The sequence below is a fragment of the Hibiscus syriacus genome, unplaced genomic scaffold, assembly GCF_006381635.1.
Source record: "Hibiscus syriacus cultivar Baekdansim isolate YM2019G1 unplaced genomic scaffold, ASM638163v2 tig00110050_pilon, whole genome shotgun sequence".
NCBI lineage: Eukaryota > Viridiplantae > Streptophyta > Magnoliopsida > Malvales > Malvaceae > Hibiscus > Hibiscus syriacus.
Window position 1 is genome coordinate 984597 of NW_024062576.1, and position 17975 is coordinate 1002571.

General features: G+C 30.5%; 1 protein-coding gene across 1 annotated transcript; it reads right to left on the reverse strand.

Moving 5' to 3' along the window:
* Positions 1 to 867: 867 nt before the first annotated feature.
* LOC120214066 (trihelix transcription factor GT-3b-like) lies at positions 868 to 2093 on the reverse strand. Its single transcript, XM_039212064.1, has 2 exons — positions 1576 to 2093; positions 868 to 1486 (listed from the first exon to the last, which is right to left on the reverse strand). The coding sequence occupies exons 1-2, from the start codon at positions 1900 to 1902 to the stop codon at positions 938 to 940; spliced, it is 876 nt and encodes a 291-aa protein (XP_039067995.1). The 5' UTR covers positions 1903 to 2093; the 3' UTR covers positions 868 to 937.
* Positions 2094 to 17975: the final 15882 nt, after the last annotated feature.

Genomic DNA, 17975 nt, shown 5'->3' on the forward strand with positions numbered 1-17975 from the left:
CCACATACTTGATCCATCTGTTATCATTATCTCTACCACTGAATCCTAAGATAATTATTGTACAAAGATCCTCAGATCGTTTTAATAGTTCTATTTTTTTAAAAATAAAAGAGCTTTTAAGAATAAATTAAATTCCATATGTTAATTGCTACTCCAAATAAGATCTTCTCCTTAATTGCTATTCCATATGTTAATTGAATGTAAAGTGTTAATTGAATGTAAAGTAATATGCTTAATGAACATAAAGATAGCAAAGCTTAAAGTTAAATTTGGGTTCACATCACATAGTACATAGGTGTGCAAGAAACAATTCATCTTCAATTATTCCTCATAGTGATAAATATGAACAAGGAAAGCTCGCATAGCAAGCCACCCATACTCCATCAACTTACAGTGAGACAAATACATCAGTTAGACAATGACTTAATTTAACAAGTATGACGCTCATGTATAATATATATATATATATACCTACTTGTATAAATTTAATATATGATTTTCAAGCTGGCACACAAGTTTACTAGATAGGTAATAGTTTAACATATAAGCAAACCCGTGCATCTATAGTCAGAAATAGAATTAGCCGAGCTTAACAAACAGGTTAAACTCGTTTCACCTAAGCTGCTAATTGACATACTTTGCCTGTTCTAGTTTTGCGTGGAAGGTTATCATTTTAGAGTGGATGACTCATTTCAGGTAACCTTTATCGCTTAATACTGGTTTACCCTACCTAAACTCATCAGAAAATGCACCACACACATATGGTAAGATTCTAATATGGGAAAAGTCATGCACATGTTTCGACATCCATCACTTTTACTGTAATAAAACTTATGTTACTGGTTGAGATTATGAATAACGTGATGAACATATTGTTTCGAATAGAGATTCATCTTTCGCTAAAATATTGAATAAATAAAGATTTTGTAGTAGTACTCTACATGTGATGATCTTCTCTTCTGACCTTGTTTAACAGTGCTGTGACAAGGGCATCTCGTTTCTCAGCCCTAGCTTCTTCTCTTATTCTTCTTTGCTCTTCCCTTTCGTACCATCTCCGGTCCATTAATAACCTTTCGTTCTCTAATGCTTCCATCTTCTCCCTCCATTCCATTTCCTTGGATCTCCTCTCGTTTTCCCTCGCCTCGAACTCTTCCCTCCATTGCATTTCCATCTCCGTTTGTTGCTTCATGAAATCCTCTAGAATCTCCTTTATGCTATAAGTATTGTTCCCGCTTGTACTTCCTGCTGCACCACTGCTTTTTCTTTGCTTCTTCTTCCTAACGCTACTCTTTTCTAACTCTTTCTCCTCCTTTATGTCTTCTTCCTCGTCCGAAGATAGCTGCACCGCCTTCCGTTTCAACCCGGTCTCCCCTCCTTCGGCTTCCGATAACATCTTACTTTGCGTCCTTGCTAAGAATATGGATTGCAATTCATTGTAAAATGGGAACTGTTGCCGCATAGCTTCTTCCTCCATCGTTTCACATCCCTGGATGAATGCTACCAATATAAAAATAGGGTTTCCAAATTACAAACATATATATTAGGTAAACGAAACAGAGAAATAAAAAGGGTTACCTTGTAACGAGTGAAAATGTTTTTCCACTTGCACTTGCACTGTTCAGCGCTGCGGTTATAACCCATTTCCCTCATCCGGGTGGAGATAACTTCCCAAAGCAGCTTGTTCCTCTTGGTCTCCAAGAAACTCCGATCCAGCTCTGCTCTGATCATGAGGAATTCCTTTGTTTCTTGAAGACTCCATTGAGGGAATCTATCGCCATCGTCGCTAACGCTTCTGGTAGGTTGTTTTTGTTGTTGATGATGATATTGATACTGTTGTTGAAGATGTTGATGATGATAATGATGATGATGATGAAGCTGGTGGTGGTGTGGGTGCCCTTCCATTACAAGTAATCACACGCAAAAAGGATTAGTTTTTGTTTTGCAGCCACCAAAAGGATTAATGAATCTGAAAAGAGATAAGATGGATTGATGTTTGAAAGAAAGAAGAAAAGTTGGAAAGAGGAAGAGAAAGGATTTATATGGAGATGGTGTGAACAACAAGTGTGAACCCTCCAGATAGAAAGGCAAAAATCCTGAAGAAACCTAAAAATAAGAGAGAGAGAGAGAGAGGACAAATAGATTTGCTATATGCTTAGATGTCAAAAAGAGTTAATTTAATATCGTTCAAATTCAAGAGATAAATGGTTTATTTGTAGGGATTACTTCCCATTACAGACGTGCATATGAGGACTGCATATGAAGATTGTTCACATATGTATTTTATTTATTTATTTAAACATGCATTGTATTTTATCTTTATTTTTAATTTTTTTTACTGTCGGAGGTATTTCACGGAAGCTGCTCTCAGTCTGGCGTTGGGGAACAGCTTACTACCCTACCTCCCTTTTACTCCATTACATATGAGAATAGAGTTTTATTGTTGTTGTTGCTTCTTCTTTTCTCCTCCATCTGCTTACGCGGAATCTCACCCTTCTTTTCATTTGCTTTTATAATATGTTCCAATTGCGTTGACGCGGCGTCAGCCTGACGGTCCACAAAGCCTCACTGTTGAAGCCTGATGGACTAGTGGTGGGCCTTAATTTCCACAACCGCTCGTACTGAGATTTCAATTAATTATTTTATAATTATATCTATTTAATTTATTAGTCAATTAATTTAAATTATTTTTGACTGGCAATTAATTTGAATTAAATACTTTAATATAAGGACGATTCTCTTGATTTAGTTTGTTTCATTCGTAAACATCATTATTTAAACTCTTTAACATTATTGAAGAGATTTAGAATCTCACTTTACTAAACCAACTTATCATTGATACTAAGATTTTACTTGTTTACACTTGTATTAGAACTAATACATGTGTAATTGTATTTAATATGTTTAGATAATTGAAATTATATTCATTTAACTAATAAAAAATATTTATACTTTGTAGGACTCATCTTATCATCTTAAACATTAGGATTTGTTTACTTCATTTTAATTGGATTTTCAAAAAATATTTTTCATATTTTTTAGTATTTAGTTGGTAGAAAACAGAAAGTCAATGTAATTCCTTTTTCAGAATAAAATTTCATTTGAATTTTTTGAAAATATGACTTACATTTTGATTTTCGTCAATTATTTGTAAACTTTTCACTTTAAAATAAAATATTTAAAATAATATTATCTTGTGTATTTAATATTAATATACTATTTTAATATTATTTTTAAAAATATTAATTATTAAAAATATATTTATCAATAATATAATATTTTTAATGTTAAAATAGTTATTTAAATTATATTATAATAATATATTATATTATATTTTTATTTTTTGAATTAATCACTGGTATCCAACCTATTAACCGAGTAATCCAGATCGAATAATGCAGAGGCAAGGGCCTAACTTAAAGGATCTAGTGCCTCATCAAAGTAGATCAATTAGTTGTTGATTATTATATTTTTATTTTAACATTATTTAATAAATTATTAATAAAATTAATTTTATTTATTAGTTTTATAAAACAATATTATTAAACTATTAAATATTTAAAATATATTTATTAATATTTTACAGAATACAATTTAATATTATAATAATAATTTTATTTTAATAAGTAATTAATACAATTAATAATATAATATTTTTTTATTAAACTAAGGTGATTACAATTAATAGTATAATATTCTTATTATAATAAATAATTGATATAACTTATAAAAATTGTATGGTAATAAAATATAATAGTCTTAATAATTTTCTTCTATAAAATTATAAAAATAATATTTTAATAATAAAGTTGACATAAATAATATTAAATAAATTATTTTATTATTTAAAACAATATTATTAATTATTTTTATTTATTGTATTCAATATTTATAATAAATAATTTAAAAAAACATTATATAACATTGTTTAAACACTGTAAAATAATTTTTAAAATTTATTTTCTAAAAAATATAATTTATTTTTCAAAATATATTTTTCATGAAATTAATAAACCCTAAATCAATTATAATAAATATTAATTACTCAGCATAGAAAATGGACAATTTATAAATCGACAACAACTCAATAATTTGACAAGGACTATAAATCTAATTTGTACAAAAAGAATTTGTACCAGTCTAGAAATTATATCGTACACCCTACAATTCCTCTTAATCCAAACAAAATATAAGAAAACACCCAAAACAAACATAATAATAACACGAAATACAAATATAGTAAGTAACCTCAATAATAAAAGAAAATATCATTTTTATAAAAATTTTGTATTCGATGTCTGAATAATATATGTTATAATTATTAAATATATATATATATATATATATATATATACTATTTTATGATTATTCTAAAATATTAAAAAAATTGTTACACATAAAGATCGAATCTTAAATTTTATGTTTAATATAAAATTATTAATTTTATACAATTAAATTATAATTAGGAGGAATAATGTAGCGTCAACTTTATGATGTACTAGCTTTTGAAGTGAATAGTAACACTTTTTACACATTTTGCATGGATTTCCCAAAGGTATGCATTCAAGTTACTATTTAATTTTGCAAATTCTTTGTTTAGTTTTTATTATTTCTTAGCTGTTTATAAATTAATTATTGTTTTCGCATGAACATCACAGACGCGTTATTCAGTCATGTCCCACGCCTCTCCCATTCGTTCACGTGGAAGCATGCATGTGAAAGAGAAAGAGAAAGACCTATGGTTCACACCTATAACTATAAGCCTAGTCTCAAAATAAAATAAAATAAAATATATATGAAAAAACGTAGGAGAATTTTATAATATGGTTTGTCTATTAAGGACCAGAGATGAATTCGAAGTCCAAGATATTTTCTTATATGCTAATCGAATGAACTTTGAAGTGGAGAATTTTAACTTATTTATTTTGGCAACTAAAAGAATTGGATCTCTCTTTATAAAAAAAATTAGCTCTATTAATGATAACTGATATACTCTGCACAATATGTTGTGGAATAACAAGGCAAATTCCATCAGAGAGGTCGGCAAAAACACCCTTGGATTGTCGACAGGGAAGGTTAAGGAGCATAAAGAATCGTGGTGGTGGAACGACGAAGTCCAAACTAAGGTGAAGACAAAACAAGCTTGCTTCAAGGAGTTTCTACAATGCAATGAAGACGAAGAAAGATCGAGAGCTAAACAAAGATACAAGGAGGTGAAGCGGGAAGCCAAGAAAACGGTGGCAAAAGCAAAGGATAAGGCATACGAGGAAATGTACAAGAGATTAGACACCAAGGATGGACAAAACGACATCTTCAGGCTAGCAAAATCCAGGGAAAATAGGAAAAAAGATCTAGGTAGCATTAGGTTTTTTAAGGACAACAATGGTGTTCTTTTAGTGAAAGATCATGATATTAAGAGGCTTTGGGGTAGATACTTCTTTGGCTTATTTAATGACGGTGCCTCTCCATGTAGAGATAGTACCATTGATGGGTCAGCCGACCATCATACTACGGTCAATGACTGCCCTACTAGTAGGATTGGGTTTGAGGAAGTCAAAATGGCTCTTAGAAAGATGGGGAAGGACAAAGCTGTCGGTCAAGATCAAATTCCTATCACTGTATGGTTGGCCTTAGGAGGAGAGGGAGTTAAGTGGTTGACTAATATCTTTAATATTATTTTAGAGACTACCAAGATGCCAGATGAGTGGAGACAATCTACGGTGATACCAATCTATAAGAATAAAGGAGATCCCCAACGTTGTGGCAACTACAGAGGTATTAAACTACTCAGTCATACCATGAAGATATGGGAAAGGGTGATAGAAGCTAGGTTGAGACAGGTTACTAGGGTTTCGGAAAACCAATTTGGCTTTATGCCAGGTAGGTCTTCTACGGAGGCGATTCATCTTCTTCGACGGCTTATGGAGAAATATAGGGAAAAAATAGAGATCTTCACATGGCATTCATTGACCTTGAGAAGGCGTATGATAGCGTTCCTCGCGATACGATCTGGAAGACCTTGGAAACGAGACGGATCTCAACTGCTTATATCCGGGCGATTCGTGATATGTACTGTAGAACTACTTCATACGTCAGGACTACAGTTGGCGACACCGCGCCATTCCCGGTGGAAATCGGACTCCACCAGGGGTCGGCTCTTAGCCCTTACATCTTCGCCTTGATTATGGACGACATCTACTGTGCGACACCAGACGGTGTCCCATGGTGTATGCTTTTCGCTGACGACATTGTCCTAGTTGCTGAAACAATGACTGAGCTGAATAGTAGACTGGCTACCTGGAAGACTGCTTTGGAAGAAAAAGGTCTAGTGATCAATATTGAAAAGACTGAGTATTTATGTTCAAACTATAGTGGGAACCAAAACGATGAAGATGTAGAAGTATGCATAGAAGGACACGTTCTCCCCTCAAAGGATTGTTTCAAGTACCTAGGGTCTATGATACATAAAGATGGGGGTGTGGATGATGACGTTACACACCATATAAAGGCGGGATGGCTAAAGTGGAGGGTTGCTACCGGAGTTTTGTGTGACAAGAAGGTGCCTCTAAAACTTAAGGGGAAATTTTATAGAATGGCAATAAGACCAGCGTTGTTGTATGGATCAGAATGTTGGGCAATCAAGAAGGATCACGTAAGGAGGATGGAGGCCGCAGAAATGAGAATGCTTCGATGGGCATGTGGTAGGACTCTGTGGGACATGACACCAAACTCTGCTATTAGGATGTCCTTGGGGGAGGTGCATATACCCAAAAAATTGAGGGAGGGAAGACTACGGTGGTTTGGGCATGTCCTTAGGCCACAACCATCGGATGCGGTCAAGAGGGTGGAGTCGATTACAGTCGACGGTGCCAGAAGGAGAGGACGACCAAGGCGGAAGTGGGAAGACTGCTTGAGATTTGATTTAAAGGATTTAGCCCTTACTGAGGACATGACCTCTGATAGGAATGTATGGAGACTTAAGATCAGGGTAACTGAGTAGTACATATCACATCCATAGGGTATATCATCTCTGTCTTCTTTTTATGCAATTGTAGTAATTTTCATGACTTCTTTTTATACGTTTCTGTCATTGGAATTTATGAAGGCTTAGAACTACGGTAGCGGAGTAGTGTTGCTTTAGTTTAGGTTTTAACACATTTGACTTTATTCCTTCTCGTTGTTTGCTATCGTTGAATTTTGTGTATCATTTACTTCAAGTTTTGCTCTTTTTAAATATCAGTCGGGTCTTACGTTTCTGTCTATATGCAGAGATTTTTATGCAGGGATTACTTCACATTTCAGACGCACATATGTAGACTGCATATGAAGACTGTTCAACTATTTATTTATTTATTTATTTATACATGCATGGCATTTCTATCTTTACTTTTAATTTTTCTAACTGCCAGAGGTCTTCCACGGAAGCTGCTCTCAACCTGGTATTGGGGGCAGCCTACTACCCTACCTCCCCCTTACCCCATTGCATATGGGAATAGGATTTTATTGTTGTTGTTGTTATTGTTGATATACTCTGCACGAGATAAGATTTAAATACATATAAATCCAATAAATTTAGGGATGAGATTCAAACCTAAAACAATTATTAAAATCTAAATTGATGATTAATTCGTTCTAATATATTTTCATAGGAGTATTTTCAAAGTAAATAAAAAAATGCTTTCCATTTTGAAAAGTGCTTAAATCTTAGGGGTGTGTACGTCATTGATTTTGAAAGAATATTTTTGAGTTAAAAGTACTTTTAAAATTATAAGCAACGTTTTCAAATATTTATTTCTTAACTGACTTTTTAATCTAGTACTAAGCATTTGAATTTTAAATTAAATGTTTTAATAATAATAATAATAATAATAATGTCTTAAAATCAAATTTTAAGAATAATGCAAAATGAACCCTCAATTCCAAGGGAAAAAAAGGAGGAGAAATTGTAGAGAAGAGAGGTGGCACGGTGATATATACGATTTGTGCGGGCAGAAGATGAGGCGTTCGAGACCTTTTGATATTTCCTATTGGCTGGCGTTGGTGGTAATGAATAGTTTCAGTCAACTGTCCGAGGAACTTCTACGGAGGGAACGTGTACCACCGTCCTCGATCGTACATGTATGTTTACTTCCCCTTCCCGTTCCATCTGCATTAAAATATAATTTTGTTTTATTTTTGATAAAATATAATTATAAGGAGTATATGTTTTTGTATTATCACTTAATTTATATTTAAAATTTAAAATCTAGATTCTCAAAAGTTACTCCAATAAAATCAATAACCGTAAGTTATATTCGGTAAACTATATCATTGACCATTCAACTATGTAGTCTTTTTACTTTTACACCGATCTTTTAATTTTGTCAAACAGATCACTTAACTGTTTAATTATGTTCAATCAGATCACTTGCCGTTAAGAATTGACAGAAATACCGACGTCGTAGTTAAAAAAATTGGTATAATTTAACATTTAGTCTTTAATATTTATATATTCTATCAATTTGTTCCTAATTTAAATTTAATTTAGTAAATTAATCATACAATCAGGAAGTGACATGTGCCAATACATGATTGAAAATTTTTATTTATGAATTTTTACTTTTATGAATTTTCTATCTAGGGAAATGAGGGAACAATCAGGTGCCTGAACCACTGGTCCAAAGGTTCCCAATGGTTTAGAATATGCAATAAATAGTATTTGTGTTTTGAAAGCTTGTTAATGATAAAACAAAGTAGAAGTAAAAGAAATAGAATTATAACCTACGCAAATTATAAAATAAAATATCACATAAATAATTAAACAAATCTAATATTTTAAATTGTAATTGACAAAAGATTTATAATAAAATTAAATTTAAAATATAAAAAGTTTAAATTTAAGATTTTCAATAGTGTTTTTATATTTTAAAATTTATATGTGTCACCACCTAATTGGTATTAAAAAATATAATTATAAAAGTAAATATAAAAATTTTAATTTTAATTTTAAAATATAAAATATAAAATATAAAATATAGTTTATGTGCTCTTTCATTTTATAATTTGTTTAGCTTCTAATTTTAGTTTTTTTTTTATTTCTTCCCTTTTGCCATTAACAAAATGTCAAAGTTAATATAATTTATTGTAATTTTTTAACTCTTTGACTCAGTGGTTTGCGCGCCTAGCTAATCACACCTGCTTTATTCACTTCACTCTGGTGATGACCTGATTGGCTAAAAAAATATTTAATTAGATAAATCAAAATTTATAAATTAAACTTTCTAATCACTTCAGAATTAAATGATTAATTTATTAAATTAAATTTAAATTAGGAATAAATTGATAGAATATATAAATATTAAGGACTAAATGTTGAATTATGTCAATTTTTTTAACTGGTCACGTCGGCATTTCCGTTAATTGTTAACAACAAATGGTCTGATTGAACATAATTAAATAGTTAAGTGATCTGATTGATAAAATTAAAAGATCAGTGGTAAAAGTAAAAGGATTACATAGTTGAGTGATCAGTGGTATAATTTACCCTATTTTGTTAATTAAATTAATATGGTGATGGTTTTAGAAAATCGTTTTAATACCTAACGTGATACACTTGAAATTCATATTTTTAAAAAAAGAGAGAAAGTTATGAGCAAAAGAAATTTCCTTTCAATCTTTCCTTTAACAAAATAGAAACAATTAAAAAAAATACTTTATCAGACACATACGTAGACTGTATCAAATTTCTTGTGCGTGGAACATTTTATATTCAACCCAAACATGAGGCTATTAAAAAACACATGTCCAAAGACTTGACCCCTTTTAGAACCATTCTAGAAGGTTAAGAATGGTAATCCAAATTTAAGCAAAACAGCACTATATAACATTTTGAGATTATATAACTCACAATTTTTTTTATCTTGACCTATTTTAAATTAATCAATAACTTACGGTTTTAATTTATTTTAACCAATTTATCTCGGTGGTTAAAGGAATCATTGTTGTTTCTAGAGGTCACGGGTTCGAGCACCAGCGGCTGTAGCAAGTTAATTGAGCGTTTATTGTCAAATAATTGAATGTATTTAAAACATATATTATTTTGTAATCAGCTTAATTTAATAAAAAAATCATGACACATGACATATTCTTAAAATATTATATCATCACAAGGATTAAGATAAAAACAATTATCAAGTTAATTAAGTAATGTGAATAGAACAAGTACATTTGGTCGGTTGGCTAAGTTGTTCATCTTTGTTATTTTATATTTTCATATAGCATGGATTCTAAATCTACTAGGAGCACTCCCTTTTCTTCCTCTGGAGTCCCCCCTTCTCCTCTCCTTAGGTAAGATTATGATTAGATTTAGAATTTGTCAAAATAATAATAATGTGTATAAAAAAGGATAAACTACATTAGATACCATTGAACTTTAGATCATGTATCGTTTATACCATTGAACTTTCAATTTCTTCAGTTATAAAACTGAAACTTAGTTTTAACTCAAATTATGTCATTGCGTCGTTAAAATTTAACAGGCAATTACGTGGATAAATTTTTCACTCATTGTGATGACATAGACAAAACGATCATTCTAGGCACCAGTTAAAAGAATACATCGATTTTGCCACTAAACTTTTAAACATCTATTTTGGCACCATACTTTTCTGATTTTCGTCGACAACTAATTATTGAACGTCATTGATCATCTATTGTGGAAATATTGGTACCGAAATATTCAAATTTTACTCCTCTTTCTTCTCCTAAGATTGGGTTTTCACGAAACTCACTCAAAATTAACAGAAATCTATTTAAAATTTTTATGTGATAATACTCTGATATCTTTTGATGACAGTACGATGAGACTAGTTTTGAGGAACGTTATTCGTCTTCTCAAAATAATGCTTCTAACCATTCAGTTTTTCTTATTTAATTTTATCTATTTTGAGTAAGTTCCGTGAAAAACTAATCATATGCAATGAAAGAGGAGTGAAATGCGAACATTTTGATATCGATCTTGCTACGAAAAACAACTGATGACCGGTGATGATTAGTTGTTGACGCCAATCGAAAAAGTGCAGTACCTAAAATGAAACTGCTTAAAAGTTTAATGAAAAAATTGATAAATTCAATGTCCAAAACAACGATATTTTAAGCATAAATAGACATTGCCAAAATGACATTGTTTTGTCCATATCATCACACTGTTTTGATTTAACAATTCAGTGACATAATTGAAGTTAAAATAAAAATTTAATACTATAATTAGAAAAGTTAAAAGTTTAATGATATAAACAATATTCCACCTAAAATTCAACAATATGTGGTGTAATTTAACCCAAAAGTATCCCTAAAACGTTTTTCACCCTTGATTCTTAAACCAAGGGGCGGTGGTTGAATTGGAAAGCAGAGGAGAAAGCATTTGACTTTGGAGCGGGAAACCCTTCAAAAATTACCACCTAAATTCCAAATTCATATATATAGAAAAGGGGTTTGTTCAGGAAAATACTTACACAGTTTTAATATAAGGCTAAAATAAGATGATTTATTATAAGATTAAAATAAGGCGTTATGTAATAGCAAAACCAGTAAAAAATGACTGGAAATATTATTAGGCGCTATCAATTTTTTTATTATTGGGCATTTTACCGGATTTGGAAAAAATGACCGAAAATATTATTAGTTGCTACTGATTTTGTTATTGTTGCGCATTTTTACCGGAAATATTAAAAATTGGTGTTTTAAGTAAAAATAAAGATATTTTAGTTAATTTTTCCTGACTTTATTATTATATAACGCCTTATTTTAATCTTATAATAAAGCGTCGCACTGTAGAACTTTCGGTTTTTTTCAACGCATCATCTCCCCCAATGCATATCTAGCACGTCTAGTTTTGCCAATTTGCATAAGCAAGAAAAAAGAAGACAAAAATAGTCAAACCTCATCGTCTCCTTTAAAAGAAAGTAACTTGAGTGACCGAAAATGTCTTATAATATATGATTTTAACTAATTTTTTTTGGGTTTGCAAAAATAACCAACGAATTCGTAACTCAATTTCGAATTCGCAACACGAAAGTCAAATTCGTAACATAGTTTTCGAATTCGCAATAAGAATTTACATTTCGCAACACGAATTTTTCAAATTTGCAACTCAGTTTTCAAATTCGTAACTCGAATTCGCCAATTTCGCAACTCAATTTTACCGCATTTACCTATATAGGTAATTATAAACCAATGTTTTGATGTAAGTTGCAGAATTTAAGTTACATATTGTAACAAAATGACAAAAAAAGAAAAATAAATTTCAAAATAATAATTTTTATATTTTTTAATAATATCATATATATATTTATTTTGAAAAGTTGTGAATTTGACAGATTCGTGTTGCGAAATGTAAATTCTTGTTATGAATTCGAAAATTGTGTTACGAATTTGGTTTTCATGTTACGAATTCGTTGGTTATTTTTACAAACCCAAAAAAAATTAATTAAAATCATATATTATAAGGCATCTTCGGTCACTCAAATTATTTTATGCGGTATCATTAAAATAATGGGACAATAAGACAATGAGATACTGAAATGTTGTACCCTACTGTGAAAGACGACAATTTAGATAACGTGGGATCTTAAAGCAAACACTAAACCTAGTATTATATGGTCTTTAGCAGGAGTGAAAAAAAAAACATCATAACATCAACTCATTTAATCACAGCTGATTAAGCTTAAGTAGCTTAGTTAAATATCTACAAATATATGAATTACCATTCCTAAGTATGATTGTAAGATCACTGATTTTTTAAATTAAAATTTAAGGTTCTTACAAGTGATATATATGTTCATAAAAACTTTTATTTTCTTACATATCTTAATTATTGGTTTAGTTTATGTATGACGAAAAAGAGCATTGGAATGGTCTTAGTTCCTTAGTATTCAGATAATAAAGAGACAATAATAATAATAATAATAATAATAATAATAATAATAATAATAATAATAATAATAATAATAATAATAATAACATTAAGTACAAATTCCATCGAATTTCTCTTACTTGATCAAACAATCCAAAATTTTGCTATTTCAGCTACATTAAATGATCTTTTAAATTGGTCAAGAATCTCTTATTTATGGCCACTTCTTTATGATACCAGTTATTGTTTTATTGAATTTGCTTCATTAATAGGCTTATGATAATCTCTGGTGTTCGAATATGTGACATCTAATAATAACAATTATTCTTTTAACTACTGAGATGATTTGATTCTTGTGATTAGTGTATTATCTTTAAATGATTTAAGATGATTATAAAATAATATATACTTACATTTTTTAAATTAATTAATAACGCATGTACATTCTGTAAATAAACCTATTTTGAATTCTAATTCAAGAAAGAAGATAACACTTAAACGCGTACGGAGAGAATTAATGAAGTAGGAGGGTTATACCTAATTTTAAGGTTGATAAAGGGTGTTAATGTTATTGTATTCGTTTGTCACGTGCTAATATAACTAAATTTTAAGTGGTCGAAACTGGAAGAAATCGATAGGCCAACAGTCTAGTAATGAAGACTGTCGTTTTGGTAATTGCACTAATGAATCATATACCTAATTTTTAAAGTTGATAAAGAACAGTCCTAAGATAAAGGATAATATATATTTGGGTAAAATATAGTAATGGTCACATAACTTTTCTAAAGCTTTCATTTAGGTCCCCAACTTTTAAAACTTACAATACAGTCCTCCAACATTTAGTCTGTTTGCAATATGGTCCCCGACGTAACCGTCCGTTTGACGCCGTTAGTACGTTTGCAATATGGTCATTGAACTTTTTAGGCACTTGCATTTAGGTCTCCCAACTTTTAAAACTTGCAACACAGTCCTCAATTTCCAAAACATGTAAAAAAATCCAATTCGTTCACGATATATCAGTCCCATAATCAACATGAACTTATTAAAAAGAATACGAGCTCACAGGACGCCGAAAACCATAGGTCTGATCAATACAATTCCCTGTAAACTAGTACCAACAATCTCTCGGATTGAGCCTGACGATTTCACTATGTCAATACTCACAACCAATTCCCTAATTTAAAGAAAAACCAAACAAGAAGATCAAAAAAATTTAGCCTAGGACCCTCTTTCACTTCTATTCTAATAGGCTGAATATCTTCATAAGGAGTACTAAAAGTTTTTATTAAGAAGAAAGAAAGAAAATTAGATAGATTTGGTTCAAAACTAACACTGAATATCCAGATCATTGACATGAAGTTCCAGAAACATAAAACTTTCAATAAAAAACACACAATGCGAGCTGAAAATGGGAAAGTGCGAAAGAGGAAAAAGCTTACTTTCGGATAGCCCAAAAGAGAAAATAAATACCTTCTCACAAGTGAGAGGAGAGGCTAAGAAATAAACGCAATCGGTGTTGCTTTCCAACAATTCTTCCTCCATTTTTTCTTTGTAAATAAAAAGCTGAAAGATTGAGCACTACTTGGGTTTACAATTTTACATGGCAGAAAATTGAAGAACAAAAACCAAACAAGAGTGCATGTGAGCGAAAGAGACTGAGAGGTGAATGCACTGTTTGGGATTTCATTATATTTGATCATCTGTTGGAAAATCTTTAACCACAAGGATTAAACGAAGAAATTATTATATGCCATTTATACAAAATAATTACAGCTTTGTTGGTGACTTTCAACAATGATACTTAGTTCATCTTAGTATTATTTGTCAACCCTGCATTTCTATCCCCATTTTTTCTCACAAGAATTTCATCGAACATCTATGCTTCACCTGAGATGACTTGTATCTACATTACACCTTGAATCGTTGATGGTCCCGATAGTCCCTTGGTCGGGTCTTCTCTCAATGGACCCTTATTTAAGTCAACACCTCCACATAATTCAAAGTTAGATTAGAATTTCCCATGCATCCCCGACTGAAAAGTTACGCTGGAAATGAGAAGAGAGAAGCGAAAAAGGAAATTCGAGATCGAAAAAGAATTTGGGGTTTAGAATGAAATTGCGGAATGTGTTGCAAGTTTTAAAAGTTGGGGGACCTAAATGTAAGTACCTGAAAAGTTCAGTGACCATATTGCAAACGTACTAACGGCAGTGTAACGACGTCAAATGGTCGGTTACGTCGGGGACCATATTGCAAACGGACTAAATGTTAGAGGACTGTATTGTAAGTTTTAAAAGTTGGGGGCCTAAATGAAAGCTTTAGATAAGTTCAGTGACCATTACTCTACTTTACCCTATATATTTTGTGATTCAAAGAATATTATTTATAAAATATGTATAAATTTTATTTAATTTAAAATGGAATAATTAAAATATTAATTTTTAACAAATAAAATAAACTAATTTTATTAAAAAAGAGAAAAAAAATTAAAATTATAACAAAGGTTTACAATAAAAAATGTAAACTAAACACATAACTAGGGTATTTTCTATAATTATTGGCACAAGAAATTAATCTATTGAGATTATACTAGGACCATACAAAGAAAATGTTAAACATTTATCCAAAAACTCAAACAAAATATAGATATAAACGAACATGATTGTATCAACAAATGAAACACAAAAAGTGTTCAAATTATTGAAATACCAATGTCAATCGCAAATCAGAGTCGAGTATCGAGAAAACTATCTCCGAACGTGAATTATTATCTAAATCCAATTTGAGAGTCTAAAGCAGAAAATATCAATATGATAACAAATAAATATCATATTGATCAGTCGATGCGATGCTAAATCCAATAATGAACAAATTTAATTGCAAAAAATGATCAAACATCTAATAAAAAAGACTTAAAACGTATCAAAAAGCAGAAGAAAATGTGACATAAAGATATAATTATTAAAAAATTAAGAAAGTAAAAAAAATAAAAATATAATATAGAAAAATAAAAATAACGATAATCAACTATTAACACTAAGATTAATGACTGCCAATCACCAAAGGAGGAAAAGCATAAGCCAAACAAGGACACAACTAAGGCGATTAATATACACAGATCTTGAGGATATAGGTTCGAACACCATAGATGTTATGCGTGTGAGCGTTTAATATTAAAAGGTTAAAGATTATCTTTAAACAGATATTACTTTGCACTTATTTCAGATTAATAAAAAAATAGACCCCGATCCTTTTTTATTTTCTCAAATCAAATACTCGAAAAAATTAATGAAGGCAAATTAATGATGAAAGGACATTTTCTTCAGCCCGACAATGGTAGAAGGATGCTGCATGGTTAGCTGGTACATATCGTAGACGTACCCCTCAAACTAGCATGGATAGATACACCTTAAAATTGTACCAGATTTGTCGATACAAGTAAAAATCGATTGGTCCAACATTTTAAAATAATCTTATTTTAAAGAATTGATTCAAATCGGTCAAAAGTTGAAAATTGAAACATCGTGAAAATCCTGCTCCAATTGATTTTATTTATGCTTTGATTTAAAAATAATAATTTCGGCCTAAATTTTGTTTTCAACTTTGGCCCAATTACTACCCAAATTAATGATATAGCCCATTTAACAATAGCAATACACCTTGAACAAATTTTATTTTATGAGGTGAAGTTTAAAACAATATGAAAAGTATTGGTACGATTATAGGAGTTTACGAGTAGTATCAAATCGGATTTGGGTTAGACTTATATATGATACTAATATATTTTTAGGTTTTTATAAGTCCAATATGATTTAAAATCTGAATTTTCAATTTTGTTTAAGCCATAATTTATATTATAATATTATATTGTTAAAAAGTTAATTTTTTGATGTGATATAAATTATATAATATTCAAAATAATATTATATTTAAAATACATGATGTATATGAGCCTTGAATATCGAGACTCGAGCTTAATCCGTATTTTAAATATTTAAAATTTTATCCAAGTTCATTTTTCTTGCCTAACATTTTTGCTGAAATCTTTTCGAATTGGTCCTAGAATTGGTTTTGTCTTGTAGAAAACTGTCTTGTAGTGCACAAAGCCAGAGATTGGTCCTAGAATTGGTTTTGTCCTGACCGTGGGTTTCGGCCCAATAGGAATTTGTGTGATTGGTTTTTTATTCAGAGTTCTCTTATAACCTTCTACCCCAAAGTTTAGCTGCGCATTATATTACATCTCATTTGTTTACACAATATATGATGTTGCAGTGTGTCAGAATAGGTGTAAATCCTCGTCTACTTGTTGTCGTGGCAGCTCTATTAGTTGTTCAGTGCTTATATTCCCTTGCAATACTAACGAAGTTGGCTCAACTTAGGAGATTATCGATGAAAATAGTTAAAATTTTTAACAAGAAAATGAAGCCGAGGTAGACCCAAAAAACAAGTAAAAAGGTAAGTGTATTTAGATCAAACTGTTTAGTTAAGACATTTCAACGTTATTCAAACTCTCATTCATTAATTTAACAACTTATCAAATGGATGTTAAGACAACTTTTTCAAATAGAGAGTTTGATGAGGAGATATACATGGAACAACATCAAAGTCATGATATTAAATGGATTTAGAATTAATGAGTGTGATAAATGTCTGTGAAAAAATGATTGTTGATGCATATGTAATTTCATGCTTATATGTTGATGACATAGTCATAGTTGGAAGTAACAATAAAATGATAAAAACATATAAAAAAATATATTAAATTCAATATTTAACCTAAAAGATATGAGACTCGTTCACATAATTTTAGGCATCCAAATCAAGAGGCCACCTGAAGGTATTGTCTTGGCCCAGTTGCACTACATAGACAAGATTCTTAAGAAATTTGATAAGATGATTCAAGTGTAACCAGAACTCCGATATATATGACTACATATGTCCAAAAAAATGTGAAAGTGTTAACCAAGTGAAATGTGCTAGATTCATAGGTATCTAATGTAACTTATGAGTTACACTAGACATGATATCGTTATCATTGTTAGTGTTTAAGCAGATTCACAAACAATCCATGGAATAATAACTAGAAAAC

Bases quoted from the DNA above. Each gene is read 5' to 3' on its own strand.
- LOC120214066 (XM_039212064.1), bottom strand. From the start codon at position 1,902: ATGGAAGGGCACCCACACCACCACCAGCTTCATCATCATCATCATTAT. The intron at 1,487-1,575 runs GTAACCCTTTTT...GCATTCATCCAG, and splicing joins ACATTTTCACTCGTTACAAG to GGATGTGAAACGATGGAGGA.